The 16,254-nt window shown below is 37.6% G+C and overlaps 1 protein-coding gene across 1 annotated transcript in view; it reads right to left on the minus strand.

The window, feature by feature from the left end:
• The window catches only part of mpp7a (MAGUK p55 scaffold protein 7a), a 164,846-nt gene that overhangs the window by 118,110 nt on the left and 30,482 nt on the right, over positions 1 to 16,254 (minus strand). Inside the window, exon 2 of the mRNA XM_073827878.1 lies at positions 6,698 to 6,856. Within this exon, the coding sequence (XP_073683979.1) occupies positions 6,698 to 6,734 (37 nt within the window). The 5' untranslated portion in view covers positions 6,735 to 6,856. The remainder of the gene's footprint in view (positions 1 to 6,697; positions 6,857 to 16,254) is intronic.

Below are 16,254 nucleotides of genomic sequence, written 5' to 3' on the forward strand. Positions count from 1 at the left end.
CAAGAATTTGACCAGAAACAGCTGAAAAAATGTTTTGAAAATAAAAATTAATTTGTTTGTCACGAGGGGGCGCTTTAGGAGCGCTGAAATACTACGGTTTCCATAGTAACAGCTATACACAAACCAACCAGCACTAACGCTACATTATCAGACATGAAATGACAATGCAAACGACATGTTTCTGAGGACAGTCTGTTCCCTTCAGATACATTCATATGAAGACATCCATGTAGCGTTTTGACTTTGAAACGTACAGCGTGCATATTTATTCAATGACATCATTGCCTTTTTGAAGATTTATCCAAACCTATCGCGATCGTCTCCCCGTCTCTTAAACTTATACGTTAATCAAGACTTTTAGTCTTGTACTACTAGTCAGCAGTTAGGCTAGCGACAGTTTTGAAACCGAGTCGCACCACTCTCATTTCTCTCACTCGCACAAATGCTTCCAAATATAATTTGAGGTCGCACAGATTAATTTATCGCAATTTCGAGAAGGAAAGAGAGAGAGAGAGACGCGTGTGAGAGAGAGCCGCGCGTGCGCACTCTCCCATGATCGAACATAGAATGCTGCTACGTCAGAGCGGCAAAAGCGTCAACAAGCTTCCTCGTACTTTTTGACAAGAGTTCTTGACGGGGCGGCCAGAGCCTCTTAGCAGCTCGGCGGCGGTGTGAACGTACAGTAAGGCCGCGATCACACCGAACGCGTTTTAGCAGCTGGAGGCGCCTCTTTTGAATGGTTTTCTGTTGGCAGTCAGCGTTCTCCGCGCTGCTTATGCGCACTGGGCGCCTCGCGTTTTCGCCGCCTGCTGCGCCTCGCGTTTTTGCAGGAGCGCTCTGAGCGCCTGAAGTTGAAAAAAAATCAACTCTGAGCGGAAAAACGCCCAACGTCATTCGCGTTCTTTTCCATTGTCCAATCGAATGAATAGAGAGGCGGGCCTTCTGTTCTGGTGACGAAAGTTTACCGTTGCTTAAAAAAGTCCGGAGACTGCAGAAAAGGAGGAGAAACCTTTGTGGTCTATCGTGGGTAACCCGGAGCTGTATTATTTAGGGTTTCTGCTAATATGACAGTTTACTTAACAGCAAAAAAACTAAGATTTTAGAGCGCTCGCGCTATAATCCTTTGATTTGACTGACAGGACAGCTGTTTTGGTCATTGCTTAGCAACATAAAAAAACCGCAGCACACTGCTCTTTTTTAAAAGTCACCAAAAAAAGGCAGTGCTGTGCGCCTCGCGTTTTTAGAACGAAAAGACGCGTTCGGTGTGATCGGGGCCTAACTCCACGAGCAGGTCTTTTCCGTTCCGTGTGTGTGTCGGCGCGCTGCGCTCTCTGTTCAATATTCCGCTCGGTGTTTGCGCTGCACGTTCTGCTCTGTCGTTAACGGCATATAACGTTAATTAACATGGCATTTTATTTTGTTTGAAATTTAACTTGTCCAGTCGGACAACCAATTTTCTCTTCCACTTGTCCTACAAAAAATCCACTTGTCCCGGACAAGCGGACAAGCCTTAATGTCGAGCCCTGATTATTATATAAAAATATTATGAAAGTGAAATAGAAATTATAGCTAAAAATCTAATTCAGCAAAATAAATGACAGAAATAATATTTAAAATCAATATTTCAAATATAATAAATACATAAACTCATTTATTTTAAATGTATTCATTCATTTTAAATGCATGTCCGTTTTAAATATTTAAAATCAATAATAAAATCATTTAGATAAAATATAAAAATACAAATAAATAAATTGAACAAAATTACACAAATATATCAAATAAATTTTTACATAATCAAAATATATAATGCATAATATAAATGCAATACACTAAAATAAAAATAAAAAATACAATAAAATAAAATAAAAGATCTGGAATGGAATTAGGAGAAATACAATATACTAAATTAAAGTAAAATAAAATAAAAAGTGATCTGGACTGGACTTAGGAGAAATGCAATAAACTAAAGCTGATCAAATAAAATAAGATAATTGATCTGTGCTTGGAATTAGGAGAAATGCAATACATTAAAAATAAATGAAACAATCTGAACAGAACTGATCTTGACTGGAATTCAGAGGAAAATATCACTAAAATTAATAAAATAAAATAAAGTCATCTGGACTGCACTTAGGAGAAACGCAATACACTAAAATAAAAAAAATAAAAAAATAAAAGATCTGGACAGGACTTTAGAGGAAAAATATCACTAAAATTATTAAAATAAAATAAAATAAAGTCATCTGGACTGCATTTAGGAGAAATGCAATACACTAAAAATAAAACAAAATAACATAATTACATTAAATTAATTTAAATTAAATGGAAAAATTTTAATAAAATAAAAGATCTGGACTGGACTGGAATTTGGAGGAAAAATATCACCAAAATTATTAAAATAAAATAAAATATCTGGACTGGAATTAGGAGAAATGCATTAAACTAAAGTTAATAAAATAAAATAAGATAAGAGATCTGTGCTTGGAATTAGGAAAAATGCAATACACTAAAATAAAATGAACTGATCTGGACTGGACTGGAATTCTGAGGGAAAAAAATATGACTTTTTAAAATTTAGAGGAAAAATATCACTAAAATTAATAACATAAAATAAAGTAATCTGGACTGCACTTAGGAGAAATGCAATACACTAAAAATAAAATAAAATAAAATAAAATAAAATAAAATAAAATAAAATAAAAGATACGGACTGGAATTAGGAGAAATTCAATACACTAAAATAAAATAAACTGATCTGGACTGGAATTCTGAGGAAAAAAATCATGACTGTAAGGAATACCTTTTTTTTTTTTTTTAAGGAGAAAGTAGGGAGAACTGAAGTGCACAGGATGATTGAGTTTGCAGTAGATGCAAGAGGAATTACAGTAATTTATCATATGACATCAACACCCGACTCTCGTTCTCTCACATGCAAGTTTTACAGGTAGTGGGTGGACGGGTCTGTCATCCCAAGGACACCCAAGGGTAGTGAAATCAAATGCCACCAGGAAGCAAAACACCCACACAAAAAAACTGGATAGATATGATCAGGAAAAAGAACAGCATTTTATGTCCACACAGAGGAATGAAACTAAAACAGAACAGACACTGTATGATGAAGAAGTTCAATGAGAAAGAAACGGAACAGAAAAAAAGTCCACATCCAGAGGAGCCAGAAACAAGCTAATAATTTAGTGGCAATCATCCTTGATCAATTTTAAAGTGGGCTTTGGTGATTAAATCTTAATTTCCTGTCTTATGAATGAAACATTTACAGTGTGCAAAGTGTGTGTGAGAGAAAGAGGGTTTATGTCAGGTGTCCAACAATAGCACAGCAGCCAATAACACATCAAGAGCAGTGGCATAACGGTCAGGTCACAAGAGCCCTTACGCACATCTTGACATAAAGGTATGTAATGGTTCCAATCTATCAGATCCACAGTGGCTTACTTGGCTTTTAAAGTGTTCATTACAAACCTGTTGGGCAAGACAGGATCGCACTCAGACGTAACCTAACCATACTAAATGTCTCCGACAAACCTTGTGCTCGTCCATCAGACTTTTATACCCCAACTAGGCATTAGTTTCTAATGGATTGCATGCACTTGGTAATCCCTTTTTTTTTTTAAAGGAAATGAGAATGAGAGTGAGGGATGCAGGCAGGGGGAAAATACAAGACAAAGAGTGTGACTAAGTTGCAAATTATATAGCAGTATGGTCTCCAAAAACCAAATACACTTATATTATAACTTGTACAGCTTAATATAATGTAAATCCTGTTTTTTAGTGAATTGTGTAGCAGAAAGCCCATGAAAGATTTACACATCTTCTTATACATATTTTGTCTGGTTAGCGCAGATTCTGAATCAAATGATTTGTGATCCATGCTCCGAAGTTCCGATCTAAATCAAATAATTCGAGATCCATTATTTCAGATCTGGCCTTGCAGCGTGAACTGCGAATCATTTAACTAATTATTTGCGATCCAAAGTCCCAGTCTGAATCAACTGATTTGCAAACCTGCTCCGAAGTTCCGATCTAATGATTTGCGAACCTGCTCCGAAATCCTGATCTGAATCAAATGATTCAGGAACCCGCTCGAAAGTTCCAATCTAATGATTTGCTAACCTGCTCCGATATTCCGATCTAATGATTCGTGAACCTGCTCCAAAGTCCCGATCTGATTCAAATGATTTGCTAACCCACTCTGAAGTTCCGATCTAATAATTTGCTTATCTGTTCCGAAGTCCTGATCTGAATCAAATGATTCTGGAACCCGATTGAATGATTCGCTAACCCACTCAAAAGTCCAGATCTGAATCAAATGATTCACAAACCTGCTCCAAAGTTCCGATTTAATGATTCACTAACCCGCTTAATTTAGTTCTGAACTAAATTAAATGATTCTCAAACCGCTCCGCAGTTCGAATCTGAATCAAATGATTCATGAACCCGCTCCGAAGTTCTGATCAAATGATTTGCAAACCCCCTTAGAAGTCCCGATCTGAATCAAATAATAAGCAAACCTTCTTCGATGTTCCAATCTGAATCAAATGGTTTGCAAACCTGCTCCGAAGTTCCGATCTAATGATTCGCTAACCCGCTCCAAAGTCCTGATCTGAAGATTTACACATCTTTTATACATATTTCAGACTATGGGGGGTGCCATTTTGTCTGGTTAGCGCAGATTTCACTTGATATCCGAGGGCGTTTAGACCCCTTGTTGGGAAAATCGAAGGTATGTCATACAAGTTTTAAGACACAGGGGGTCAGTTTTTTTTAAGGAAATTACTACTTTGATTCAACAAGGATGCATTAAACTGACCAAAAGTCACTAAAAAAACCCTTTCTATCTTAAAAAAAAAGATCAGTTCTTAAAAAACAGGATTCGTACAGATACTGTAAAATTAAATTCCTTACAGGGACTTACATGCACTACTTTTTTTTAATTTTAAGGACAAGCAGAGATCTCAATTATCAAACAATGTCTTTAAAATTAAAAAATAGATATAAAAATAGATAAATTAAAATATACTATTTTAATAAAACTGCAAAAATACAGTTCTTAAGGGAAAACTTAAGTATGTGTGCATACTTTATTTTTTCTTTGTTTTGTTTTTATGACTATACTGTACCGATCTGAATCAAATGATTTGTGATCCATCAAATGATTCTGGAACCCGATTTAATGATTCGCTAACCCACTCCAAAGTCCCGATCTGAGTCATATGATTCGCAAACCTGCTCCGTAGTTCCGATCTAATGATTCACAAACCTGCTCCGAAGTCCCGTTCTGAAACAAATGATTCACAATCCAGCTCTAAAGTCCCGATCTGAAACAAATGATTCACAATCCCGCTCTAAAGTCCCGATCTGAAACAAATGATTCACAATCCCGCTCTAAAGTCCCGATCTGAATCAAATGATTCGCAAACCCGCTCCGCAGTTCCAATCTGAATCAAATGATTCATGAACCCGCTCCGCAGTTCCAATCTGAATTAAATGATTCGCGAACCTGCTTCAAAGTCCCGATTTGAATCAAATGAGTCACAAACACACCCCGAAGATCTGATCAAATGATTTGCGAACCCACTCCGAAGTCCCGTTCTGAATCAAATGATTTGCAAACCCGCTCCGAAGTCACGATATGAATCAAATGATTCGAAAACCCACTCAGAAATTCTGATCTAATGATTCGCTAACCCGCACTAAAGTCCCGATCTGAATCAAATGAGTCACAAACACACTCCGAAATTCTGATCAAATGATTCGCAAACCTGCTCCGAAGTCCCGATATAAATCAAATGATTCGAAAACCCACTCAGAAATTCTGATCTAATGATTCGCTAACCCGCACTAAAGTCCCGATCTGAATCAAATGAGTCACAAACCCACTCAGAAATTATGATCAAATGATTTGCGAACCCGGTCCGAAGTCCTGTTCTGAATCAAATGATTCGCAAACCTGCTCCGAAGTCCCGATATAAATCAAATGGTTCGAAAACCCACTCAGAAATTCTGATCTAATGATTCGCTAACCCGCTCCAAATTTTTGATCTAATAATTCGCTAACCGGCACTAAAGTCCCGATCTGAATCAAATAATTTGCAAACCTGCTTCGAAATCCCAATCTGAGTCAAATGATTGGAGAACCTGCTCTGAAGTCCTGATCTAAATCAAATGATTCGCAATCCACGCTCCAAGGTTCCGATTTAAATCGACGACTTGATTTAAATCTGGATTAAGCTCCTTTCAAGGACCTCTTCAGGAAAATCACTATTTTTAAGGGTTTTCCAGGCTTTAAATTGCAAAAAGTCAAATTCAAGTACTTCAAGCACTTTCAAGCAGCGCGACCGTTTTCAAAATTGATACATTTTAAGAACGTTTCTTGAGAAGTATTGGCTGCTGAAAATTCAGCTTTGAATAAATTACATATTAAAAAATATTCAGATTCAGTTGTAACAATATTTCACAATATAATTTTTTTGTATTAAAAAAAAAAAAGTTGTTGAGCATAATAGACTTCTTTTAAAAACATTTAAAAATCATACAAAAAAAAAAATAAAGAGATGAAAGGTGTTAGATGTGTGATTGAAAATTCAATAATCTTAATTATTAAACGTAAGCTGTCATTCAGCCAAACAAGAAAACCCTAATTGCCATAAAATGAGGTATAAGGCATAAGATTAGGTACCTATCTCACTGCCAGTTCTTGTGGAGAGGGCCGGCATGGTGACTGGCAAATCTGTTTCCTTTCAACTTCACAACGTTACCACAAAATCCAGCAGCGTTGGGGCTGGCCGACTCGACCCCAGGAAGAGTCTGCAAATCCTTGGTTATGTCATTGGCAAATCTATAAAAACAAAAACAAAAAAAAGACAGAATCTATTAAAAGATAACAAAAGATTATATTAAAAGGATAAGTCCTTCACACTAAGCTCACTCTGTAATATCTAATGAGATCAAAGATGGAGGATGTGAGGCAAAGGAACAGAGGAAGAAACAGAATGAGAAAGAGACAGAGATACATTAGCCCCGAATGTTCCTAAAATCAATTCCAATTTCTGCTTTTTCCGTCCAGGGCCCTGTGCCTGCCCTGATCCGTGCTGCGGCCCCGAAAGCACCTGAAACCTTTATGTCACCCCAAAGACCTGTAACCAGTGGCCCGAAAGAACAAATGAAAAACTGAGAGATGGAAAGAGGAAGGTGGGGGCAACCATACTTGCTCTGCCTCTATATAGATCACACAGTATCAGGTTTGCGGAACAAGAAACCGTATGGAGATGACAGAATAAAAAAACACCTGATTGCAATGAAAGGTATGCTGGAGATTCAATCATATACCACTGTGATAAAGGTAAAGCACACTGCTGCCATCTAGTGGTCACATTATATTTAATTGCAATTTACAAAGTGCACCCATCAGGAGGATCTGCAAATTGAACCAAAAACGACAGAAGAGGGAAAGAGGAGCAAAAAGACTTGTTTTAGAGGTAAAGTGATTTAACACACTTGAAAAATGAAAAACACACATGCATAATTGGCAAGGACACAGTAGGGATCAGATGCTACACACATCGCAAGCCCCCGCAAGATCAGAGAGAGTTCAGAGAGACAATATACAAAAAACACAAAAGCTCAAAAGCCCTCTCTATTGTTTGATACATTATCCTCCACTCTCAACTTCCTCTGCTGACCCTTCTCTGCCGATCATTGTATCTCCCTGTAGTCTTGTAACTCCTGCCTGTGACTGACTCATGGCAGTCGTGTTGCTATTAAACGCATGGCGTGTCATTGGTGTGCACATGCTGTTTTAAGAGCACGCGCCACGCTAGTCCAACGTGCACAAGTGTGTTTATATGTCTGTAAACTTCATACAGTGAAAAAAAAAATTTAGACTTCCAGTCAATAAAACACTTGGACTAATATTAATGCTCTGCTGCTTCTGGAAGAATGGGCAAACCACTAACACACTTTTGCACTTGTACACAATAAGTCAAGTGCAAGGTGAGGAAAAAAGATGAAGTAGGGACTACATGTCTTAGAGCTTTCTGACCCTGCATAGACAGCAACGCAACTGACACGTTCAAGGACATTGTTAAAAAAGTCAATGTGATATCAGTGGTTCAACCTTAATTTTATGAAGCTATGAACACTTTTTGTGCATTGCTGTCTATGTAGGGTCTGAAAGCTCTCGGATTTCATCAAAAATATCTTAATTTGTGTTCCGAAGATGAAAAATGGTCTTACAAAGGTTTAGTTAATTTTCTTTTTTGTGGCAAACAACATTTTGCCAAGACTGTTGTCAGTTGAGCTTAACTAAGTTGATTCAACTCAGAACATTAATGTGTTATGCATATGGCAAAAGAGAAATTGTCATTTTGCCTTGAAGCTACTTTTATTACTGGCATGCATACAGTTTTCCCATTCCCCACAGATCGCAAGAGAAATTGACTTTTTGCATAAAAATTAGAGTAATTATTATAGGTTATTGATATAGGCTCTAAGATGAGCATCGCTGCTATATAGAATATGTGAATCACTAAATCAAGGGCAGCAGGAGATCATTGAATCATCTAGAGGTGCATTAAGATTCTTATAGATCAGTAAATCAAGAGAATTACAGCATTTATGTTGGATTGAATGAGCCTCTAAAGCTCTAAAGCTGATGTACGGGAAAAATGAATTATGACAAAGGACTACTGGAAACGTGTGCAACGTCAGTACTGTAATAAAAGCAGGTAGGGGCTAAATTCAGCTGTGCTGACTCATCGGTTGCATTTTTACAGCTGAAATGTCATCTGAATAGACCTATATTGTGTATATTCTGCATTTTGTGGAATGTATATTTAGAAACATAAATATGCACACCTAGAAAAGCATGCATCTTCAAATGATTTGTTTACTCCTGAAATAAAACCTTCTGATAATGTACTTGCCCCAAAAAACCAAAGACGTTCATGTCTTTCTTTCTTCAGTCGAAAAGGTTTTTGAGGAAAACATTTCAGGATTTTTCTCCATATGTAACCCTGGACAACAAAACCAGTCATAAAGGTATTTTCATTAGCTGAATAAATAAGCTTTCCATTGATCTAAGGTTCGTTAGGAAAGAACAATATTTGGGCGAGATACAACTATTTGAAAATCTGGAATTTGAGGATGCAAAAAAAATATCAAAATATTGAGAAAATTGCCTTTAAAAGTTGTCCAAATTGAGTTCTTGTCAATGCATATTACTAATTACTAAGTTGATAAAATTACGGTAGGAAATTTACAAAATATCTTCATGGAACATGATCTTTACTTAATATCCTATTGATTTTTGGCATAAAAGAAAAAGCAATAATTTTGACCCATATGTATTATGTAATGTATTGTTGGCTATTGCTACAAATATACCTGTGCTACTTATGACTGGTTTTGTGGTTTAGGGTCACATATACTGGACATCGCTGGGGATCAACGGGTTGAAGGTCCAAACTGCAGTATCAATGCAGGGCTCTACAGCATCCCTGCCAAGGAATAAGGGTCTTATCGAGAAAAACAATGTATTTTTCTTTAAAAAAAAAAAAAAAAAAAAAAAAAAGGCATATACTTTTAACCACAAATGCTCGTCTTGCACTAGTTCTGTGACTTCACACATTATGCAAATCACATGGTCATGTCATGCGTAGTTAGTTTTTCGTCTGTGTACTTCAGTGCAAAAAGGTTTGGTAGGGCAAAAACTCCATTTCATTTTCTCATCCAACTTCTAAATTGTCCAACATCAGTGGTTTTACCTTTTTTTTAGTAAAGGGCGTTTGCATGATCGCTTTGTAAATCTTGGGTTGGTACTTCCACCTTCTAGGCTTGCCACGATAGACGGTGTTGACGGTGTTACCGGTTTTAAGACGCAACACCGGTGACATCACTTTTCCACCGTGACACCGTCTCCACTTTTTTTTTTTTTTTTTTTTTTTTTTTTATTAAATATTTATTTGAATTGAACGGAAAATATCATTCTAAATAATTTACTTAAGACGAGAGCATGCAATATAATTAAAAACTGAACATAGCTAAAATGCGTCATATTTCATTTATCACGTGAGGAGTTCACGCTTACATATAATAAACAGCGTAAAAGTTAAGCATGTTTGTCCAAGCCCGGGGCACTCCCCCTGCCCAGGGAGAGGGATGCTGAAAACAAGAGATGATGAAGGTAAGACTGCTTGGCTATTTAAAGGGATTCTCTTGTAGTGCTTGGATACCTACGGAGTGTGATTGCTGATGGTGAATTGGCCGTGTTAATTATCTGTGCGAGGAGTCGAATTTACAGAAAGAGAATGGCGGACGATTTAGTGTCCAAAAGCACCTGTTTGGCAATATTTTGGGTTCAAAGTTTTTGTTTTTTTTTTGTTTTTTTTTTTGTAGTTTCGTTGTCGTCCATTAAAACAATTGACGCCGAATTGCCAATTTCCGCAAAACTGAAAGTGAAAGTATAATACGCACGCATTTATAAGCTATTTAATAGCAGAAAAAAGAGCAAACCCCCACTCCACGGTGATACCGGTATTACCGGTGTTGTCACGTGCCGATTAACCGGTGGGGAAATTTCCTCATCGTCACAACCCTACCACCTTCACATGACCTTTTCAACGTGACTACATAATGTGTGAAGTGGTGAATGCAGAGCTAGTGCGGGACGAGCATTTGTGGGTTAAAAATGATTTTTTTAATAAAATGCCTAGCTTTGCTAGATAAGACCCTTATTCCTCAGATGAGATCGTGTAGAGCCCTTGAAGCTGCACTGAAACTGCAATTTTGGACCTTCAACCCGTTTATCACTGAAGTCCACTATATGAAGAAAAATCCTGGAATGTTTTCCTCAAAAACCTTCATTCCTTTTCGACTGAAGAAAGAAAGACATGAACATCTTGGATGACATAGTGGTGAATAAATCAGGAAATTTCAATTCTGAAGTCAACTAATCCTTTAAACTGATCTTTATGTTTTTCACACACAACATTTCAACCTTTCTCACTGTTTGTCTCATGCTCACAGCAGGTCTGCAGCAGCCATGAAGGTCACAAAGGCCTAGTAGAACTTTATCCATAAAACACACATACCTGTTTTATATGGAAAACTACAAAACGCTTCCCTGACTTCATACAATGAAACACTGGGAACACAATAAATTGCCACGCGCCAGTAATGCATCATAAGGCAGACTGACTATGAGTGTGTGTCTGCTAAAACTATAATAAAATGAAGTCACTTGGATAGGAGCTTATCTGTTCCTAAGCTGGGCTTCAAGGGGTCAGTAGTTGGCTGGTTACATTCGGTAGTTATCCACTGGTGGAAGATCTTACACCATTATGCTGGCAACAAGAATTTTAAAGGGTTAGCTCACCCAAAAATGAAACCTGTGTCATGAATTATTCACCCTCGTGTCGTTTTAAACTTGTAAGACCTTTGTTCGTCTTCAGAACACAAATTAAGATATTTTTGATGAAATCCAAGAGTTCTCTGATCCTTTATAGACAGCAAGGGTCCTACAATGTTCAAGGTCCAGAAAGGTACCAAGAACATCAGTAAAACAATGCATATGACATCAGTGGTTCACTGTTAATTTTATGTTTATGTTAAGCTATGAGAATGCTTTTTGTACACCAAAAAAAGTAAAAAAAAAAAAAAAAAAAAAAAAACTTTAACAATTCATGGTTGTGTTACTCTCGAAAAATGACGCTAGGGCAGGGATCCTCAAATCTGGCCCACGAGATCCATTTTCCTGAAGAGTTTAGCTCTAACCCTAATCAAACACACCTGAGCGTGCTAGTCAAGGTCTTCAGGATCATTAGAGAATCACAAGTAGGTGAGTTTGATCAGGGTTGGAGCTAAACTCTGTAGTGGATTGGCCCTCCAGGGTAAGATTTGAGGAACCCTGCGCTAGGGTGATGCAGAGGACAAGAATTATTGAATAAAGTTGTTATTTTAGTTTTTTTTGTTTTTTTTTCAAGCAACAAAAAGCATTCTCATGGCTTCATAAAATTAGGGTTAAACCACTGACTATTTTTGATTGTTTTGATGTTCTTGGTACTTTTTTAATGTGGTAGGACCCTTGCTGTCTAAGCCAGAAACCTCTCGGATTTAATAAAAAAATATCTTAATTTGTGTTCCGAAGACAAATGAAGGTCTTACGGGTTTAGAACAGCATGAGGTGAGTTATTAATGACAGAATTTTAATTTTTGGGTGAGCTATCCCTTTAACTATTGACACAAATCAAAAGTATGAAGTATTCTGATTAAGCCATTTATATAAGTAGAATATAAATAGGAATACAAATCATTATAGTGCATGTATAATTAGTACTTTTTCATTACATGTAAAAAAGACTTGTCTAAGATAGAAAAAAGTGCTTTAACAACAAAACAAAAAGTTTCACACCAGCTTTAATGTTTCTAAATCTGCTTTCGCACATTAATTCAGTCTGCACATGCTGCATGTATCAGCCCACAACTTAACACCTGCCTACTAGCACACACACACACACACACACACACAACCACGCATACAAACCCACATACCTGAACAACAAGAATAGCGAGTTCCTACAAGTGTTTACTTTCTCTCAGTCGTAACACAATCTGATATCCAAAAGATAGGCAAAGAGACATTTAAAATTAGGCTAGCATTTTCAGCACAGCAACACTGTAAAATGCCACCGTGGAATTTTTGTCAAGGCAAGAATTTTGTTTGTTTTTTTGTAAATTCTATAATACTTAACCAAAGCAGCAAAATAATCCTTAATGTTCAAGTCCTGTAAAGCTAAAATATATGCTTACATACTGTAACCACCAGGTGGAGATATAGTAGCTATATTTACAAATCATCTACTCAAACAGAAAAGTGCAGCACATAGTTGAAGAGAAGTTAGCATTTTCATACAAAGTCAAAGTCAAAACCTCATTCTAGACAGCATACATGAATGTACTGTCTTGTTTCCAAACCTAACACTTTTGAGTTATTCAATAAACAAACACATTGAAGGTTATGCAAAGTCTAAACGAAGAAACGGTTCAATAGTTTCAGCTAGCTCAAAGTTCATTTCTACTGGGCCTTTTTGCGCACGTCTCTCTCTCTGTCTGTCTGTCTGTCTGTCTCTGTGTGTCTGTGTGTGTCTGTGTCTGTGTCTGTGTCTGTGTGTGTGTGTGTGTGTGTGTGTGTGTGTGTGTGTGTGTGTGTGTGTGCGCGCCATCAAAGGTGCATTTGAGATTTGGAGCATTGTAAGAGCCATTAAGGTGATGATTGGGGGTGTTTGTTTGAGTATTGTATGTGAGCGTCTCTATGGGCTCTCAGAGGCTGTGTGGAGTCATTAGGAGATGAATGATTTATTTAGGGCTCTTTTTGGAGGACAGCTTCCAGAGGCACTCTGCCACCCCACCACACATCAGTGCTCACTCTATTCATTCATCTGTGGATCGGCACAGACACAAGCTGAAGGAACACCACAGTTGCCGAGAGAGTTTGAATAACATTAAAAGTGAAGCAATGACCCACGTGATTGAGTGAAAATGACTTGAATCGGCTACGTTGAATGATTATTAAAACACTCCACACTCATCTAATTAGCACCACAAGCATGCTGTGTAATGATTTGATAAATAAGCCATGCAGGTGGAAAGCAAGTTACAACAGGATCCCGCTGTTGACAGAAGTCTTTTTGGAGAAAAATCACAACTCAATGTGTCTTATAGCAGTAAGACACTGAGATGCTGCTTACATGTGGGCTGTAACATAGCAAACATAAGGCAGGGCATCATTTTGATGGTAGACACACAGATGGCTGTGACATGTGTGGACGAAACACAAGGGAGTAGCAGGACGGATGGAATTAGTGGATTTCTACAGCTGTTTTGTGACTAATGTAGAGCTGACACACAACTTTTGGACCTTTTATTACTATAGGCCCACAGTTATATAAATATTAGGGGTGTAATGGTTCTCTCTAAAAAAAAAAAAAAAAAAATCTAACTGTACCATTCTCCACCCGTGATTCGGCACTCACTTGCACTTCAGCTTAAATCTATAATATGATTTGTTAAAAAACAACAACATGTAAAACAGAGTTCAGCTAATGTGTTTCTGTTGATAGATACACATTATGGCTTCCTAATACAAAAGTAGTTATAAAAAAAAGAGTGGACAAACCAGCCACTCTTTGTACAGTCGTGGCCAAAAGTTTTGAGAATGACACAAATATTAGTTTTCACAAAGTTTGCTGCTAAACTGCTTTTAGATCTTTGTTTCAGTTGTTTCTGTGATGTACTGAAATGTAATTACAAGCACTTCATACGTTTTAAAGGTTTTTATCGACAATTACATGACATTTATGCAAAGAGTCAGTATTTGCAGTGTTGGCCCTTCTTTTTCAGGACCTCTGCAATTCGACTGGGCATGCTCTCAATCAACTTCTGGGCCAAATCCTGACCGCCTCTTCAGGATTGACCACAAGTTTTAAGATCTGGGGAGTTTCCAGGCCATGGACCCAAAATGTCAACGTTTTGGTCCCCGAGCCACTTAGTTATCACTTTTGCCTTATGGCACGGTGCTCCATCGTGCTGAAAATGTATTGTTCTTCACCAAACTGTTGTTGGATTGTTGGAAGAAGTTGCTGTTGGAGGGTGTTTTGGTACCATTCTTTATTTATGGCTGTGTTTTTGGGCAACATTGTGAGTGAGCCCACTCCCTTGGATGAGAAACAACCCCACACATGAATGGTCTCAGGATGCTTTACTGTTGGCATGACACAGGACTGATGGTAGCGCTCACCTTTTCTTCTCCGGACAAGCCTTTTTCCAGATGCCCCAAACAATCGGAAAGAGGCTTCATTGGAGAATATGACTTTGCCCCAGTCCTCAGCAGTCCATTCGCCATACTTTTTGCAGAAGATCAATCTGTCCCTGATGTTTTTTTTGGAGAGAAGTGGCTTCTTTGCTGCCCTTCTTGACACCAGGCCATCTTCCAAAAGTCTTGGCCTCACTGTGCGTGCAGATGCGCTTACACCTGCCTGCTGCCATTCCTGAGCAAGCTCTGCACTGGTGGCACTCCGATCCCGCAGCTGAATCCTCTTTAGGAGACGATCCTGGCGCTTGCTGGACTTTCTTGGACGCCCTGAAGCCTTCTTAACAATGCAGTGGAAAGTTTTTTCGGGATTAAGTTAATTTTCATGGCAAAGAAGGACTATGCAATTCATCTGATCACTCTTCGTAACATTCTGGAGTATGTGCAAATTGCTATTATAAAAACTTAAGCAGCAACTTTTCCAATTTCCAATATTTATGTAATTCTCAAAACTTTTGGCCAAGACTGTACACTTTGTTCAATGCGAGTGTTGATTAAGGTAAGACCTGAACAGCACACATTGCCATCTGTGTACAGTTGAAGTCAAAAGTATACACCTTGCAGAATTTGCAAAATGTTAACGGATCATATAAAATGCATGTTATTTTTTATTTAGTACTGACCTGAATAAGATTTTTCACATAGATGTTTACATACAGTCCAAAAGTAACAATAATTGTTGAATTTATAAAAAAATGCCCAGTTCAAAAGTTTACATACGCTTTATTCTTAATACTGTGGTGTTACCTGAAAGATCCAAAGCTGTGTTTTTTTTTTTTTGTTTCGTTTAGTGATGGTTGTTCATCAGTCCCTTGTTTGTATGAACAGTTAAACTGTCCACTGTTTATCAGAAAAATCCTTTAGATCCCACAAGTGTTTTAGTTTTTCAGCATGTTTGTGTATTTGTACCCTTTTTGACAATGATTATATGATTTTGAGATCCATCTTTTCACACTGAGGTAACATTGCATTAAGAGCTGGGGGTGAAAACTTTTTGAATTTGAAGATCAGGGAAATGCGTCTTATTTTTTTCCTTTGGGGAACATGTAAGTATCTTCTGTAGCTTCTGAAGGGCAGTACTAAATGAAAAAATGAAAAAAGAGAGTGTACATGCATGTCATGCTCTCAACAGTCATTTCTCATCACACACACAAGAGTCCTCAGGCTAATCCACAAGCTAAGCCACTTAGTATGAAAACAAACAATGGCAGCAGGCCGTCCAGAGCGCTTTCTTGGGATGAATGTAAGACCCTCTCTCTGATCGATGAGATGATCCATGAGATAAATAAAACACAAAGCTCTATATTTTTAAACTCAAGTTCGACATCAAAGTTTGGCTCTACATTACTTCTTTACAACTCCTTCTACAT

The sequence above is a fragment of the Garra rufa genome, chromosome 22 (genome assembly GCF_049309525.1).
Source record: "Garra rufa chromosome 22, GarRuf1.0, whole genome shotgun sequence".
In the NCBI taxonomy this organism is placed as follows: Eukaryota; Metazoa; Chordata; class Actinopteri; order Cypriniformes; family Cyprinidae; genus Garra; species Garra rufa.